Below are 14,021 nucleotides of genomic sequence, written 5' to 3' on the forward strand. Positions count from 1 at the left end.
ACGACGTCGACGTACATCATCTCCACTGTATCCCCTACAGTGTAGAGAGGTCTCCTTGTTCCTCTGTTCTCAGTCAGTGTTCCGGGACTACTGTCCTTGGGAGCATCTACTACGTAGTTGTACATATTTTCATGTTGGTTTTCAACGGTGTAGAACGATCCTGGACGTGTCATACTGGCCAGAGATGAGGCACCTAATACGTTTCCTTACAAGATAACAAACGAAATTTCCTGTAGTAATTATAAAAATATTTTATGTACAATGTATTAACACTGTCTTTAAGCATTTGTTAATATCCAACATAGAGGAAAATTTAGTCAACACAGAACTGGGACGTGACGTCATCAGGGACGCTGAGAATATACGATAAAGTGATTATCAGGGAAAAGTGCTAAACCAGTACTTATGACAGGAGAGAAGGTAAGATAATACCACTGATGACAGGAGAGAAGATAAGATAATATCAGTGATGACAAGGGACACGGTAGGATAATACCGGTGATGACAGGAGAGAAGGTATGATAATACCAGTTATGCCAGTTGAGTAGGTAAAATAATACCAGTGATGACATTAGAGAACGTAAGATAATATCAGTGATGACAGTAAAGTATGAAAGATGATATCATTGATGACAGAGGAGTAGTTAAGATAATGCCAGTGATGACATGGAAGAACGTAAGATAATACCAGCGATGCCCTAAAGTAGGTAAGATAATACCAGTGATGACAGGAAAGTAGGCAATATAATACCAGTGATGAGAGGCGAGAAGGTAAGATAAAACCAGAGAAGGTAAGATAATACCAGTGAAGAAAGAAGTGTAGGTAAGATAATACCAATGAAGAAAGAAAAGTAAGATAATACCAGTGATGACATGAAAGAACGTAAGATAATAACAGTGATGACAGGAGAGAAGGTAATATAATACCAGTGATATCAGAAAAGTAGTTAGGATAATACCAGTGATGATCGTAAAGTAGGTAAGATAATACCAGTGATGACAGAAGAGAAGGTAAGATAATACCAGTAATGACATGAGGGTGGGTAAGATAATACCAGTGATGGCAGGAGAATATGTAAGATAATAGCAGTGATATCAGGAGAGAATGTAAGATAATACCAGTGATGGAACGAGAGAACGTAAGATAATACCAGTGACGACAAAAGAGAAGGTAAGATAATACCAGCGATGACAGGAGGGTGGGTAGGATAATACGAGTGATGACAGGAGAATAGGTAAGATAATACAAGTGATGACAGGAGAGAAGGTAAGATAATACCAGTGATGACAGGAGGGTAGGTAAGATAATACTAGTGATGATAGTAGAGTAAGTAAGATAATACCAGTGATGACAGGAGAGAAAGAAAGATAATACCAGTGATGACAGTAGATTAGCGAAGATAATACTGGTGATGACAGTACAGTAGGTAAGATAATACCAGTGATGACAGTACAGTAGGTAAGATAATACCAGTGATGACAGTACAGTAGGTAAGATAATAACAGTGATGGCTGGAGAGAAGGTAAGATAATACCAGTGATATCAGGAAAGTAGGTAAGATAATACCAGTGATGAGAGGCGAGAAGGTAAGATAATACCAGTGATGACAGGAGAGAAGGTAAGATAATACCAGTGATAACAGTAGAGTAGGTAAGAATACAAGTGGTGACAGGAGAGAAGGTAAGAAAATACTAGTGATGACAGGAGAGAAGGTAAGATAATACCAGTGATGACAGGAGAGTAGGTAAGAAAAAACAAGTTATGACAGGAGAGAAAGAAAGAAAATACCAGTGATGACCTGAAAGTTGGTAAGATAATACCAGTGACGACAGGAGAGTTGGAAAGATAATGCCAGTGATGACAGGAGAGTAGTTAAGATAATACCAGTGACGATAGGAGTTAAGGTAAGAAAATATCAGTAATGACAGGAAAGAAAATAAGATAATACCAGTGATGAAAGTAGAGTAGGTATGATAACACCAGTGATGAAGTAGAGTAGGTATGATAAAACCAGTGATGACAGGAGAGTTGGTAAGAAATACCATTGATGACAGTATAGCAGTTAAGATAATACCAGTGATGACAGTAAAGATGGGAAGGTAATACCAGTGCTGACATGAGAGAATGTAAGATAATACCTGTGATGACAGGACAGAAGATAAGATAATATCAATGATGACAGGACAGACGGTAGGATAATACCAGTGATGACAGGAGAGAAGGTAAGATAATACCAGTTAAGTCAGAAGAGTAGGTTAGATAATACCAGTGAAGACAGAAAAGTAAGATAATACCAGTGATGACATGAAAGAACGTAAGATAATGCCAGTGATGACAGGAGAGAAGGTAAGTTAATACCAGTGATGACAAGAGAATAAGTAAGATAATACCGGTGATGACAGTAGAGTAGGTAAGATAATACCAGAGATGACAGAAGAGAAGGTAAGATAATACCAGTAATGACATGAGTGTGGGAAAGATAATACCAGTGATGACATGAAAGTAGGTAAGATTATACCAGTGATGGCAGAAGAATAGGTAAGATAATAGCAGTGATTTCAGGAGAGAATGTAAGATAATACCAGTGATGGAACGAGAGAACGTAAGATAATACCAGTGACGACAAAAGAGAAGGTAAGATAATACCAGCGATGGTAGGAGGGTGGGTAGGATAATACCAGTGATGACAGGAGAGTAGGTAAGATAATACCAGTGATGACTGGAGAATAGGTAAGATAATACAAGTGATGACAGGAGAGAAGGTAAGATAATACCAGTGATGACAGGAGGGTAGGTAAGATAATACCAGTGATGACAGGAGAGAAGATAAGATAATACCAGTGATGACAGGAGAGTTGGTAAGATAATACCTGTGATGACAGGAGAGTAGGTAAGATAATACCAGTGATGACTGGAAAGATTGTAAGATAATACTAGTGATAACAGTAGAATAGGTAAAATAATACTTGTGATGACAGTAGAGTAAGTAAGATAATACCAGTGATGACAGGAGAGAAATAAAGATAATACTAGTGATGACAGTAGAGTAAGTAAGATAATACCAGTGATGACAAGAGAGAAGGTAAGATAATACTAGTGATGACAGTAGATTAGGGAAGATAATACCAGTGATGACAGAAGAGAAGGTAAGATAATACAAGTGATGACAGAAAAGTAAGATAATACCAGTGATGACAGGAGAGAAGGTAATATAATACCAGTGATATTAGGAAAGTAGGTAAGATAATACCAGTGATGATAGTAAAGTAGGTAAGATAATACCAGTGATGACAGGCAAGAAGGTGAGATAATACCAGTGATGACAGGAGAGAAGGTAAGTTAATACCAGCGATGGCAGGCGATTAAGTAAGATAATACCAGTGATGACAGTAGAATAGGTAAGATAATACCAGTAATGACATGAGGGTGGGTAAGATAATACCAGTGATGACAGGAGAGAAGATAAGGTAATACCAGTGATGATAGGAGAGTAGGTAAGATAATACTAGTGATGACAGGAAAGATGTTAAGATAAAAACAGTGATTACAGTAGATTATGTAAAATAATACTAGTGATGACAGTAGAGTAAGTAAGATAATACCAGTGATTACAGGAGAGAAGGAAAGATAATACTAGTGATGACAGTAGATTAGATTAGATAATACTAGTGATGACAGTAGATTAGGTAAGATAATACTAGTGATGACAGTAGACTAGGTAAGATAATACTAGTGATGACAGCAGAAAAGGAAAGATAATACTAGTGATGAGAGTAAAGTACGTAAAATAGTACCAGTGGTGGCAGAAAAGTAGGTAAGATAATAACTGTGATGACAGTAGATTAGGTAAGATAATACTAGTGATAACAGTAGAGTAAGTAAGATAATACCAGTGATGACATGAGAGAAGGTAAGATAATACTAGTGATGATAGTAGAGTAGCTACGATAATACCAGTGATGAGAGTAGAGTAGGTAAGACAATACCAGTGATGAAAGAAGAGTAGGAAAGATACCAGTGATGACATGAACGAACGTAAGATAATGCCGGTGATGACATGAAGAACGTAAAATAATACCAGTGATGACATGAAAGTACGTAAGATAATACCAGTGATGCCCAAAAGTAGGTAAGATAATACCAGTGATGACAGGAAAGATGGTGAGATAATACTAGTGATGAAAGTAGATTAGGTAACATAATACTAGTGATAACAGTAGTATAAGTAAGATAATACCAGTGATGACTGGAAAGAAGGTAAGATAATACCAGTGATGACTGGAAAGAAGGTAAGATAATACTAGTGATGACAGTAGATTAGGTAAGATAATACTATTGATGAGAACAGGGTAGGTAAAATAATACCAGTGAAGACAGTAGACTAGGTAAGATAATACTGGTGAAGACAGTAGAGTAATTAAGATAATAACAGTGATGACAGGATTGAAGGTAAGATATTACTAGTGATGACAGTAGAGTAGCTACCATAATACCAGTGATGAGAGTAGAGTAGGTAAGATAATACCAGTGATGACATGAAAGAACGTAAGATAATACCAGTGATGCCCAAAAGTAGGAAAAATAATACCAGTGATGACAGTAGAGAAGGTAATATAATACTAGTGAAATCAGGAAAGTTGGTAATATAATACCACTGATGACAGGCGAGAAGGTAGGATGATACCAGTTATGACAGGAGAGAAGGTAAGTTAGTAACAGCGATGGCAGGAGAGAAAGTAAGATAATACCAGTGATGACAGTTGAGTAGGTAAGATAATACCAGTGATGACAGAAAAGAAGGTAAGATAATACCAGTGATGACAGAAGAGAAGGTAAGATAATACCAGTGATGACATGAGGGTGGGTAAGATAAAACCAATGATGACATAAGAGTAGGTAAGATAATACCACTAATGACAGGAGAATAGGTAAGATAATAGCAGTGATTTCAGGAGAGAAGGTAAGATAATACCAGTAATGAACGAGAGAACGTAAGATAATACCAATGATGACAGTATAGTAGGTAAGATAATACCAGTGATGACAGTAGAGTAGGTAAGATAATACCAGTGATGACAGTAGAGAAGGTAAGATAATACCTGTAATGACAGGAGAGAAAGTAAGTTAATAACAGTAACAGTGGTAGCTCTGGTAGTGATAGTAAAGGTAGTAAAATTGACAGTGTTTGCGATGGTAGTGATTGTTGCGAAAGTACCAGTGGCAGTGGTAGCTCTGTTAGTGATGATAGGGGTATTACCAGTGACATTGATAACTATGGTAATGATGGTTGGGTCGTCCCAGAGACATTGGTTGTTCTGGTTGTGATTTAGAGGTAGTACCGGTGACAGTGGAAGTTCCGGTAGTGATGGTAGGGGTAGTACCGGTGACAGTGGAAGTTCCGGTAGTGATGGTAGGGGTAGTACCGGTGACAGTGGAAGTACCGGTAGTGATGGTAGGGGTAGTACCGGTGACAGTGGAAGTACCGGTAGTGATGGTAGGGGTAGTACCGGTGACAGTGGAAGTTCCGGTAGTGATGGTAGGGGTAGTACCGGTGACAGTGGAAGTACCGGTAGTGATGGTAGGGGTAGTACCGGTGACAGTGGAAGCTCTGGTAGTGATGTTTGGGTTGTATCAGTGCCAGTGGTAGCTCTGGTAATGAAGGTTGGGGGTAGTACCAGAGACAGTGGTAGTGATTAATGGGGTAGTAATAGTGGTTGCTCTGTTAATGATATTTGGGGTTGTGCCAGTGATAGTTCATTTTCCAGAATGTAGAACAGAAATATTTAAACTTATGTTAATGAACAATTAATAGCAATACTTCACTTCTCATATTCCAAATGACTGCGGGCAAAAATCCAGAACGTCTTCGCCACTAAGTAATACTGTGTTCGCTTACTATTAAAAACTACAACTTGCATGACCATTAATATTTTCAGTTTGCAGACACTTTTATCCTTTTACAAAGTTTAACAAACTAAGATTTTTTTCTGAATTGTTAATAAGAGAGGATTGTCATGTAATTACCAGACACTTATTCACTTAACAGATTTGTTAAGTCGCTGTGAAATATAATAATTGCCACTGATAATGTATTACGTAAAACTACTTTTAATATAAAATTATTTATTTTATAACTGGTAGTGGCCCAATTGGTGGTGATGGGTGCTGGTAGTGGTCCAAGCGGAAGTCATGGGTTCTGGTAGTGGGCAAAGAGGTGGTGATGGGTGCCAGTAGTGACCCAAGTGGAGGAAATGGGTACTGGTAATAGCCCAAGTGGAGGTGATGTGTAGTTGTATTGACCAAAGTGGCAGTGATGGGTGCTGGTAGTGTCCCAAGTGTAGGTGATGGGTGCGCGTATTTTCGCAAGTGATGGTGATAGGTGTTGGTAGTGGCCAATTGGAGGTGGTGGGTGCCGGTAGTGGCCTAAGTGTAGGTGATGGGTACTGGTAGTGGCCCAAGTGGAGGTGATGGGTACAGATAGTGGCCCAAGTGGAGGTGATGGGTACAGATAGTGGCCCAAGTGTAGGTGATGGGTACAGATAGTGGCCCAAGTGGAGGTGATGGGTACAGATAGTGGCCCAAGTGGAGGTGATGGGTACAGATAGTGGCCCAAGTGGAGGTGATGGGTACAGATAGTGGCCCAAGTGGAGGTGATGGGTAGTGGTATTGGCCTAAGTTGAGGTGATTGGTTCTGATAGTGGCCTAAGAAAAGGTAATGGGTTAAGGTAGAAGCTCAAGTGTAGATGATGGCTGCAGGTAGTGGCCCACGTGAAGGTGATGGGTGCTGATAGTGTCTCAGATGGAGGTGATATCTTGAGGTTATCTTGAAATGATTTCGGGGCTTTAGTGTCCCCGCGGCCCGGTCCTCGACCAGGCCTCCACCCCCAGGAAGCAGCCCGTGACAGCTGACTAACACCCAGGTACCTGTTTTACTACTAGGTAACAGGGACATAGGGTAAAAGAAACTCTGCCCATTGTTTCTCGCCAGCGCACGGGATCGAACTCGGGACCACAGGATCATAAGTACAGCGTGCTGTCTGCTCGGCCGACCAGCTCCCCTGATGTGTACAGTTAGTGAGTCAGTTGGAGCAGATGGGTGCAGGTAGTAGTGACACTGACAGTAGTAGCTGTGGTAGCGATGGTTAGGGTGGTATCAATGACAGCGTTAGCTCTGGTAGTCAGGATTGAGGTATTACCAGTGACAGCGGTAGGGATGGAAGGGGTTGTAACATTGTAAGTGGTAGTGATTGTTGGGGTAGTATCAGTGCCAGTGGTAGCTGTGGCAGTGATGGCTGGGGGAGTAACAGTGATAGTTGTAGCTCTGGTAGTTATGTTTGTCGTAGTACCAGTTACAGTAGTAGCTCTGGAAGTGATTGTTCCGGTATTATCAGTGCTAGAGGTTGCTCTGGTAGTGATTCCAGGGGTAGTACCAGTGAAATTGGTAGCTCTGGTAGTAATGGTTGGGGTATTATCGGTACCAGTGGTAGCTCTGGTAGTAATAGTTGGGGTTATACCAGTGCCAGTGGTAGCTCTAGTAGTGATATCAGGGGTAGTAACAGTGACAATGGAAGTTCTAGTAGTGTATTTGGGGGAAATTCAGTGACGACGGGCTCTCTGGTAGTGATTGTAGGGGTAGTACTATTGACAGTGGTAGCTGTGGTAGTGATAATTGTGGTAGTACCAGTGAGAGTCGTAGTGATTGTAGGGGTGGCAACAGTGACAGTGGGAGCTCTGGTAGTCATGGTTGTGGTAGTACCAATGACAGTTTTACTTATGGAAGGGTTAGTAACAGTGACAGTGGTAGCTCTGGTAGTGATAGTAGGGGTAGTACCATTGACAGTAGTAGCGCTGGTAGTGATTGTTGCGAAAGTATCAGTGCCAGTGGTAGCTCTGTTAGTAATGATAGGGGGTATGACCAGTGACGTTGATAGCTATGCTAATGATAGCTGGGGTTATACCAGAGACAGTGCAGTTCTGGTTGTGATGGTAGGGGTAGTACCGGTGACAGTGGAAGCTCCGGTAGTGATGGGTGAGGGAAGTAAAAGTGACAGTGGTGGTGATGGTTGGGGTTGAAACAGTAACATAGGCATTGATGGTAGGGGTAGTACTAGTGTCAGTGATAGCTCTGATAGTGATGGTTGGCGGGGGGGGGGGGGGAGGGGTAGTACCAGTGACAGTGGTAGCTCTGGTAGTGTTAGTTGGGGTCGTACCAGTGATAGTTCATTTTCTAAATTGTATAATAAAAACATTTTTACCTATTTATATGATACGAAATTATATTATTACATAATGTTTTATATTCGAAATGACTGTGGAGACAAATCCAGAATTTCTTCGCCGCCAAGTAATACTGTGTTGGCAAACTATTAAAAACTACAATTTGACTGACGATTAATATTTTCCATTTCCAGACACTTTCATTATTTTACAAAGTTAAACAAACTAAGATTTTTAGCTGAATTACTAATAAGAGAGGATTGTCATGTAATTACCTGACACTTATTCACTTAACAGATTTGTTAAGTCGATGTGATATATAATAATTGCTTCTAATAATGTATTACATAAAACTATTTATAATATAAAAATATTTATTTTATAACTAGTTATGACCCAATTGATGATAATGGGTGCTGGTAGTGGCCCAATTGGAGGTGATGGGTGCTGGTAGTGTCCCAAGTGTAGGTGATGGGTACTGGTAGTGGCCCAATTGGAGGTGATGGGTGCTGGTAGTGTCCCAATTGGAGGTGATGGGTGCTGGTAGTGTCCCAAGTGTAGGTGATGGGTGCTGGTAGTGTCCAAGTGTAGGTGAATGGTGCTGGTAGTGTCCCAAGTGTAAGTGATGGGTGTTGGTAGTGGCCCAATTGGAGGTGATGGGTGCTGGTAGTGTCCCAAGTGGAGGTGATGGGTGCAGATTGTGGCCCAAGTGGAGGTGATGGGTTCTGATAGTGGCCTAAAATAAATAAAGGCTTGAGGTAGAGGCTCAGATGCAAGTGATGGGTACAGTTAGTGGGTCAGTTGGAGCAGATAGGTGCAGGTAACTGCTACTACTGTAACACTGACAGTAGTAGCTCTGGTAGCGATGGTTAGGGTGGTATCAATGCCAGCGATAGCTCTGGCAGTCATGATTGGGGTATTTCCAGTGACAGCGGTAGGTATGGTAGGGGTAGTAATATTGATAGTGGTAGTGATAGTAGGGATGGTTTGAGTAGCATTAGTGCCAGTGGTAGCTGTGGCAGTGATGGCTGGGGCAGTACCAAGTGACAGTGGTAGCTCTTGTAGTTATGTTAGTCGTATTACCAGTGTCAGTGGTAGCTCTGGTAGTGATGCCAGGGGTCGTACCGGTGACAATGGTAGCTCTAGTAGTAATGGCTGGGGTATTATCATTGCCAGAGGTAGCTTTGGTAGTGATGGAAAGGGTAGTAACAATGCCAGTGGAAGCTCTGGTAGTGATGGTTGGGGTAGTACCAATGCCATGGTAGCTCTAGTAGTGATATCAGGGGTTGTAATAGTGACAGTGGTAGTGGTAGTGATGGAAGGGGTAGTACCAGTGAAAGTGGGAGCTATGGTAGTGATTGTAGGGGTAGTACTATTGACAGTGGTAGCTGTGGTAGTGATAGTTGTGGTAGTAACAGTGACAGTGGTAGCTTTGGTAGTCATGGTTGTGGTAGTACTAATAACAGTTGTAGTGATGGAAGGGTTAATAACAGTAACAGTGGTAGCTCTGGTAGTGATAGTATGGCAATTGACAGTGGTAGCGATGGTAGTATTGTTGCGAAAGTACCAGTGACAGTGGTAGCTCTGTTAGCGATGATAGGGGAATTACCATTGACATTGATAGCTATGGTAGTGATGTTTGAGGTTGTATCAGTGCCAGTTGTAGCTCTAGTAGTGAGAATAGGGAGTAGTACTAGTGACTGTATAGCTCTGGTAGCGATGGTTGGGGTTGTAATAGAAACAGAGGTATTGATGGTTGAGGGAGTACTAGTGTCAGTGGTGGCTCTGGTAGGGGTAGTACCAGTGACAGTGGTAGCTCTGGTAGTGATTGTTGGGATAATCATAGTGATAGGTGGTATCGTGCCAGTGATAGTTCATTTTCTACTTTGTTGAATAGAAATATTTCAATCAATTTTAATAAACTGATAATGACATTACTTCATCTCTCATATTCCAAATGACTGCGGACAAAAATCCAGGAAGTTTTCGCGGCTAAGTAATACTGTTTAAGCTCGCTGTTAAAAACTACAACTTGCATGACGATTAATATTTTCAGTCTCCAGACACTTTTACCCTTTTACAAAGTTTAACAAACTAAGATTTTTCAGAATTGTTAATAAGAGAGGATTGTCATGTAATTACCAGACACTTATTCACTTAACAGATTTGTTAAGTCGCTGTAAAATATAATAATTGCCAGTGATAATGTATTACGTTAAACGATTTATAATGTAAACCTATTTTTTTTTTATAACTGGTAGTGGCCTACGTGGAGGTGATGGGTGCTGGTAGTGGCCAAAGAGGTGGTTATGGATGCTAGTAGTGACTCAAGTGATGGTGATGGGTGTTGGAAGTGGCCCAATTGGAGGTGGTAGGTGCTGGTAGTGACCCAAGTGAAGGTGATGGGAGTTGGTAGTTACCTAAGTGAAGGTGATGGGTGCTGGTAGATGCTGAATTGGAGGTATTGGGCGATGGTTGATGCTCAATTGGAGGTGATAGGTGCAGATATTGGCTTAAGTGAAGGTGATGGGTGCTGATATTGGCCCAAGATGAGGTGATGGGTTCTAATAGTGGCCTAAGAGAAGGTAATGGGTTGAGGTAAAGGCTCGAGTGTAGGTGACGGGTGCAGGTAGTGGTCCACGTGAAGGTGATGGGTACAGTTAGTGGGTCAGTTGGAGGTAATAGGTGCAGGTAGCAGTAACACTGACAGTAGTAGCTGTGGTAGCGATGGTTAGGGTGGTATCAATGCCAGCTTTAGCTTCGGTAGTCATGATTGGGGTATTACCAGTGACAGCGGTAGGGATGATAAGGGTAGAAACATTGAAAGTGGTAGTGATAGTAACGATGGTAGGAGTAGTATCAGTGCCAGTGGTAACTGGCGCAGTACCAGTGACAGTGGAAGCTCTGGTAGTTATGTTAGTCGTAGTACCAGTGACAATGGTACCTCTGGTATTAATGGTTGGGGTATTATCAGTGCCAGTGGTAGCTCTGGTAGTCATGGTTGTGGTAGTACCATTAACAGTTGTAGTGATGGAAGGGTTAATAACAGTAACAGTGGTAGCTTTGGTAGTGATAGCAAGGGTAGTACCATTAACAGTGGTAGCTCTGGTAGTGATTGTTGTGACAGTACCAGTGAGAGTGGTAGGTGTGTTAGTGATGATAGAGGTATTACCAGTGACACTGATAGCTATGATAGTGATGATGGGTTCATACCTGAGACAGTGGAAGTTCTGGTTGTGATGGTAGGGGTAGTACCGGTGACCGTGGTAGCTCCGGTAGTGATGGTAAGGGTAGTACCGGTGACCATGGTAGCTCCGGTAGTGATGGTAAGGGTAGTACCGGTGACCGTGGTAGCTCCGGTAGTGATGGTAAGGGTAGTACCGGTGACCGTGGTAGCTCCGGTAGTGATGGTAAGGGTAGTACCGGTGACAGTGGAAGCTCCGGTAGTGATGGTAAGGGTAGTACCGGTGACCGTGGTAGCTCCGGTAGTGATGGTAAGGGTAGTACCGGTGACCGTGGTAGCTCCGGTAGTGATGGTAAGGGTAGTACCAGTGACCGTGGTAGCTCCGGTAGTGATGGTAAGGGTAGTACCGGTGACCGTGGTAGCTCCGGTAGTGATGGTAAGGGTAGTACCGGTGACCGTGGTAGCTCCGGTAGTGATGGTAAGGGTAGTACCGGTGACCATGGTAGCTCCGGTAGTGATGGTAAGGGTAGTACCGGTGACCGTGGTAGCTCCGGTAGTGATGGTAAGGGTAGTACCGGTGACCGTGGTAGCTTGGTTGTAGTGACCCAAGTGGAGGTAATGGGTGCTGGTAATAGCTCAATTGGAGGTGATTCGTTATCTTCAGATGATTTCGGGGCTTTTTTTTTAGTGTCCCCGCGGCCATGTCCTAGTCCAGGCCTCTACCCCCAGGAAGCAGCCCGTGACAGCTGACTAACACCCAGGAAGCAGCCCGTGACAGCTGACTAACACCCAGGAAGCAGCCCGTGACAGCTGACTAACACCCAGGACCTATTTTAGTGCTAGGTAACAGGGGCATAGGGTGAAAGAAACTCTGCCCATTATTTTTCCCCGGCGCCTGGGATCGAACCCAGGACCACAGGATCACAAGTACCGCGTGCTGTCCGCTCGGCCGACCGGCTCCCATGGGATGCTGGTAGTGATAGGTGCTGGTAGTGATGGGTGCTGGTAGAGATGGGTGCTGGTAGTGGCCAAGAAGGTGATGATGAGTGCTGGTAGTGTCCCAAGTGTTGGTGATGGGAGTTGGAAGTGGCCCAATTGGAGGTGGTAGGTGCTGGTAGTGATCTACGTGAAGGTGATGGGTGCTGGTAGAGGCTCAATTGGAGGTATTGGGTGACGGTAGAGACCCAAGTGGAGGTGATGGGGTGCAGATATTGGCTCAAGTGAAGGTGATGGGTGCTGATATTGGCCCAAGATGAGGTTATGGGTTCTAATAGTGGCCTAAGCGAAGGTAATGGGTTGAGGTAAAGACTCGAGTGTAGGTGATGGGTTGCAGGGAGTGGTCCACGTGAAGGTGATGGATGCTGATAGTGGCTCGGATGGAAGTGATGGGTGCAGATAGTGGCCCAAGTAGAGGTGATGGGTGCAGGTAGTAGTGACACTGACAGTAGTAGCTGTGGTAGCGATGGTTAGGGTGGTATCAATGACAGCGTTAGCTCTGGTAGTCATGATTGAGGTATTACCAGTGACAGCGGTAGGGATGGAAGGGGTTGTAACATTGTAAGTGGTAGTGAAAGTAGTGATGGTAAGAGTGGTAGCTCTTAATCAGTGCCAGTGGTAGCTGTGACAGTGATGTCTGGGGCAGTACCAGTGACAGTGGAAGTTCTGGTAGTTATGTTTGTCGTTGTACCAGTGACAGTAGGAGCTCTGGTAGTGATTTTTGGGGTATTATCAGTGTCAGTGGTAGCTCTGGTAGTGATGCTAGGGGTAGTACCAGTGACAATGGTAGCTCTAGTAGTAATGACTGGGGTATTATCAGTGCCAGTGGTAGCTCTGGTAGTGATGGTAAGGGTAGTATCAATGCCAGTGGTAGCTCTAGTAGTGATATCAGGGGTAGTAACTGTGCCAGTGGAAGCTCTGGTAGTGATGGTTGGGGTAGTACCAGTGAGAATGGTAGTGATTGTAGGGGTAGTAACAGTGACAGTGGTAGCTCTAGTAGTCATGGTTGTGGTAGTACCAATGACAGTTGTAGTGATGGAAGGGATAGTAACAGTGACAGTGGTAGTTCTGGTAGTGATAGTAGGGGTAGTACCATTGACAGTGGTAGCGCTGGTAGTGATTGTTGCGAAAGTACCAATGGCAGTGTTAGCTCTGTTAGTGATGATATGGGGTATTACCAGTGACATTGATAGCTATGGTCGGTATAGGGGAGCCGGTCGGCCGAGCGGACAGCACGCTGGACTTGTGATCCTGTGGTCCTGGGTTCGATCCCAGGGGCCGGCGAGAAACAATGGGCAGAGTTTCTTTCACCTTATGCCCCTGTTACCTAGCAGTAAAATAGGTACCTGGGTGTTAGTCAGCTGTCATGGGATGCTTCCTGGGGGTGGAAGCCTGGTCGAGGACCGGGCCGCGGGACACTAAAGCCCCGAAATCATCTCAAGATAACCTCAAGATGGTAGTGATGGTTGGGGTCGTACCAGAGACGGTGGTAGTTCTAGAACCGGTGACAGTGGAAGCTCCGGTAGTGATGGTAGGTTGTAGTACCGGTGCCAGTGGTAGCTCTGGTAGGGATAGTACCGGTGCCAGTGGTAGCTCTGGTAGGGATAGTACCGGTGCCAGTGG

General features: G+C 43.3%; 1 protein-coding gene across 1 annotated transcript; it reads right to left on the reverse strand.

Moving 5' to 3' along the window:
• Nucleotides 1-13,000: 13,000 nt before the first annotated feature.
• On the reverse strand, nucleotides 13,001-13,402 carry LOC138359397 (salivary glue protein Sgs-3-like). The gene has a single exon (XM_069318525.1). It carries the CDS (start codon nucleotides 13,400-13,402, stop codon nucleotides 13,001-13,003), a length of 402 nt encoding a protein of 133 aa, XP_069174626.1.
• Nucleotides 13,403-14,021: the final 619 nt, after the last annotated feature.

This window comes from Procambarus clarkii, chromosome 90 (assembly GCF_040958095.1).
Source record: "Procambarus clarkii isolate CNS0578487 chromosome 90, FALCON_Pclarkii_2.0, whole genome shotgun sequence".
NCBI lineage: Eukaryota > Metazoa > Arthropoda > Malacostraca > Decapoda > Cambaridae > Procambarus > Procambarus clarkii.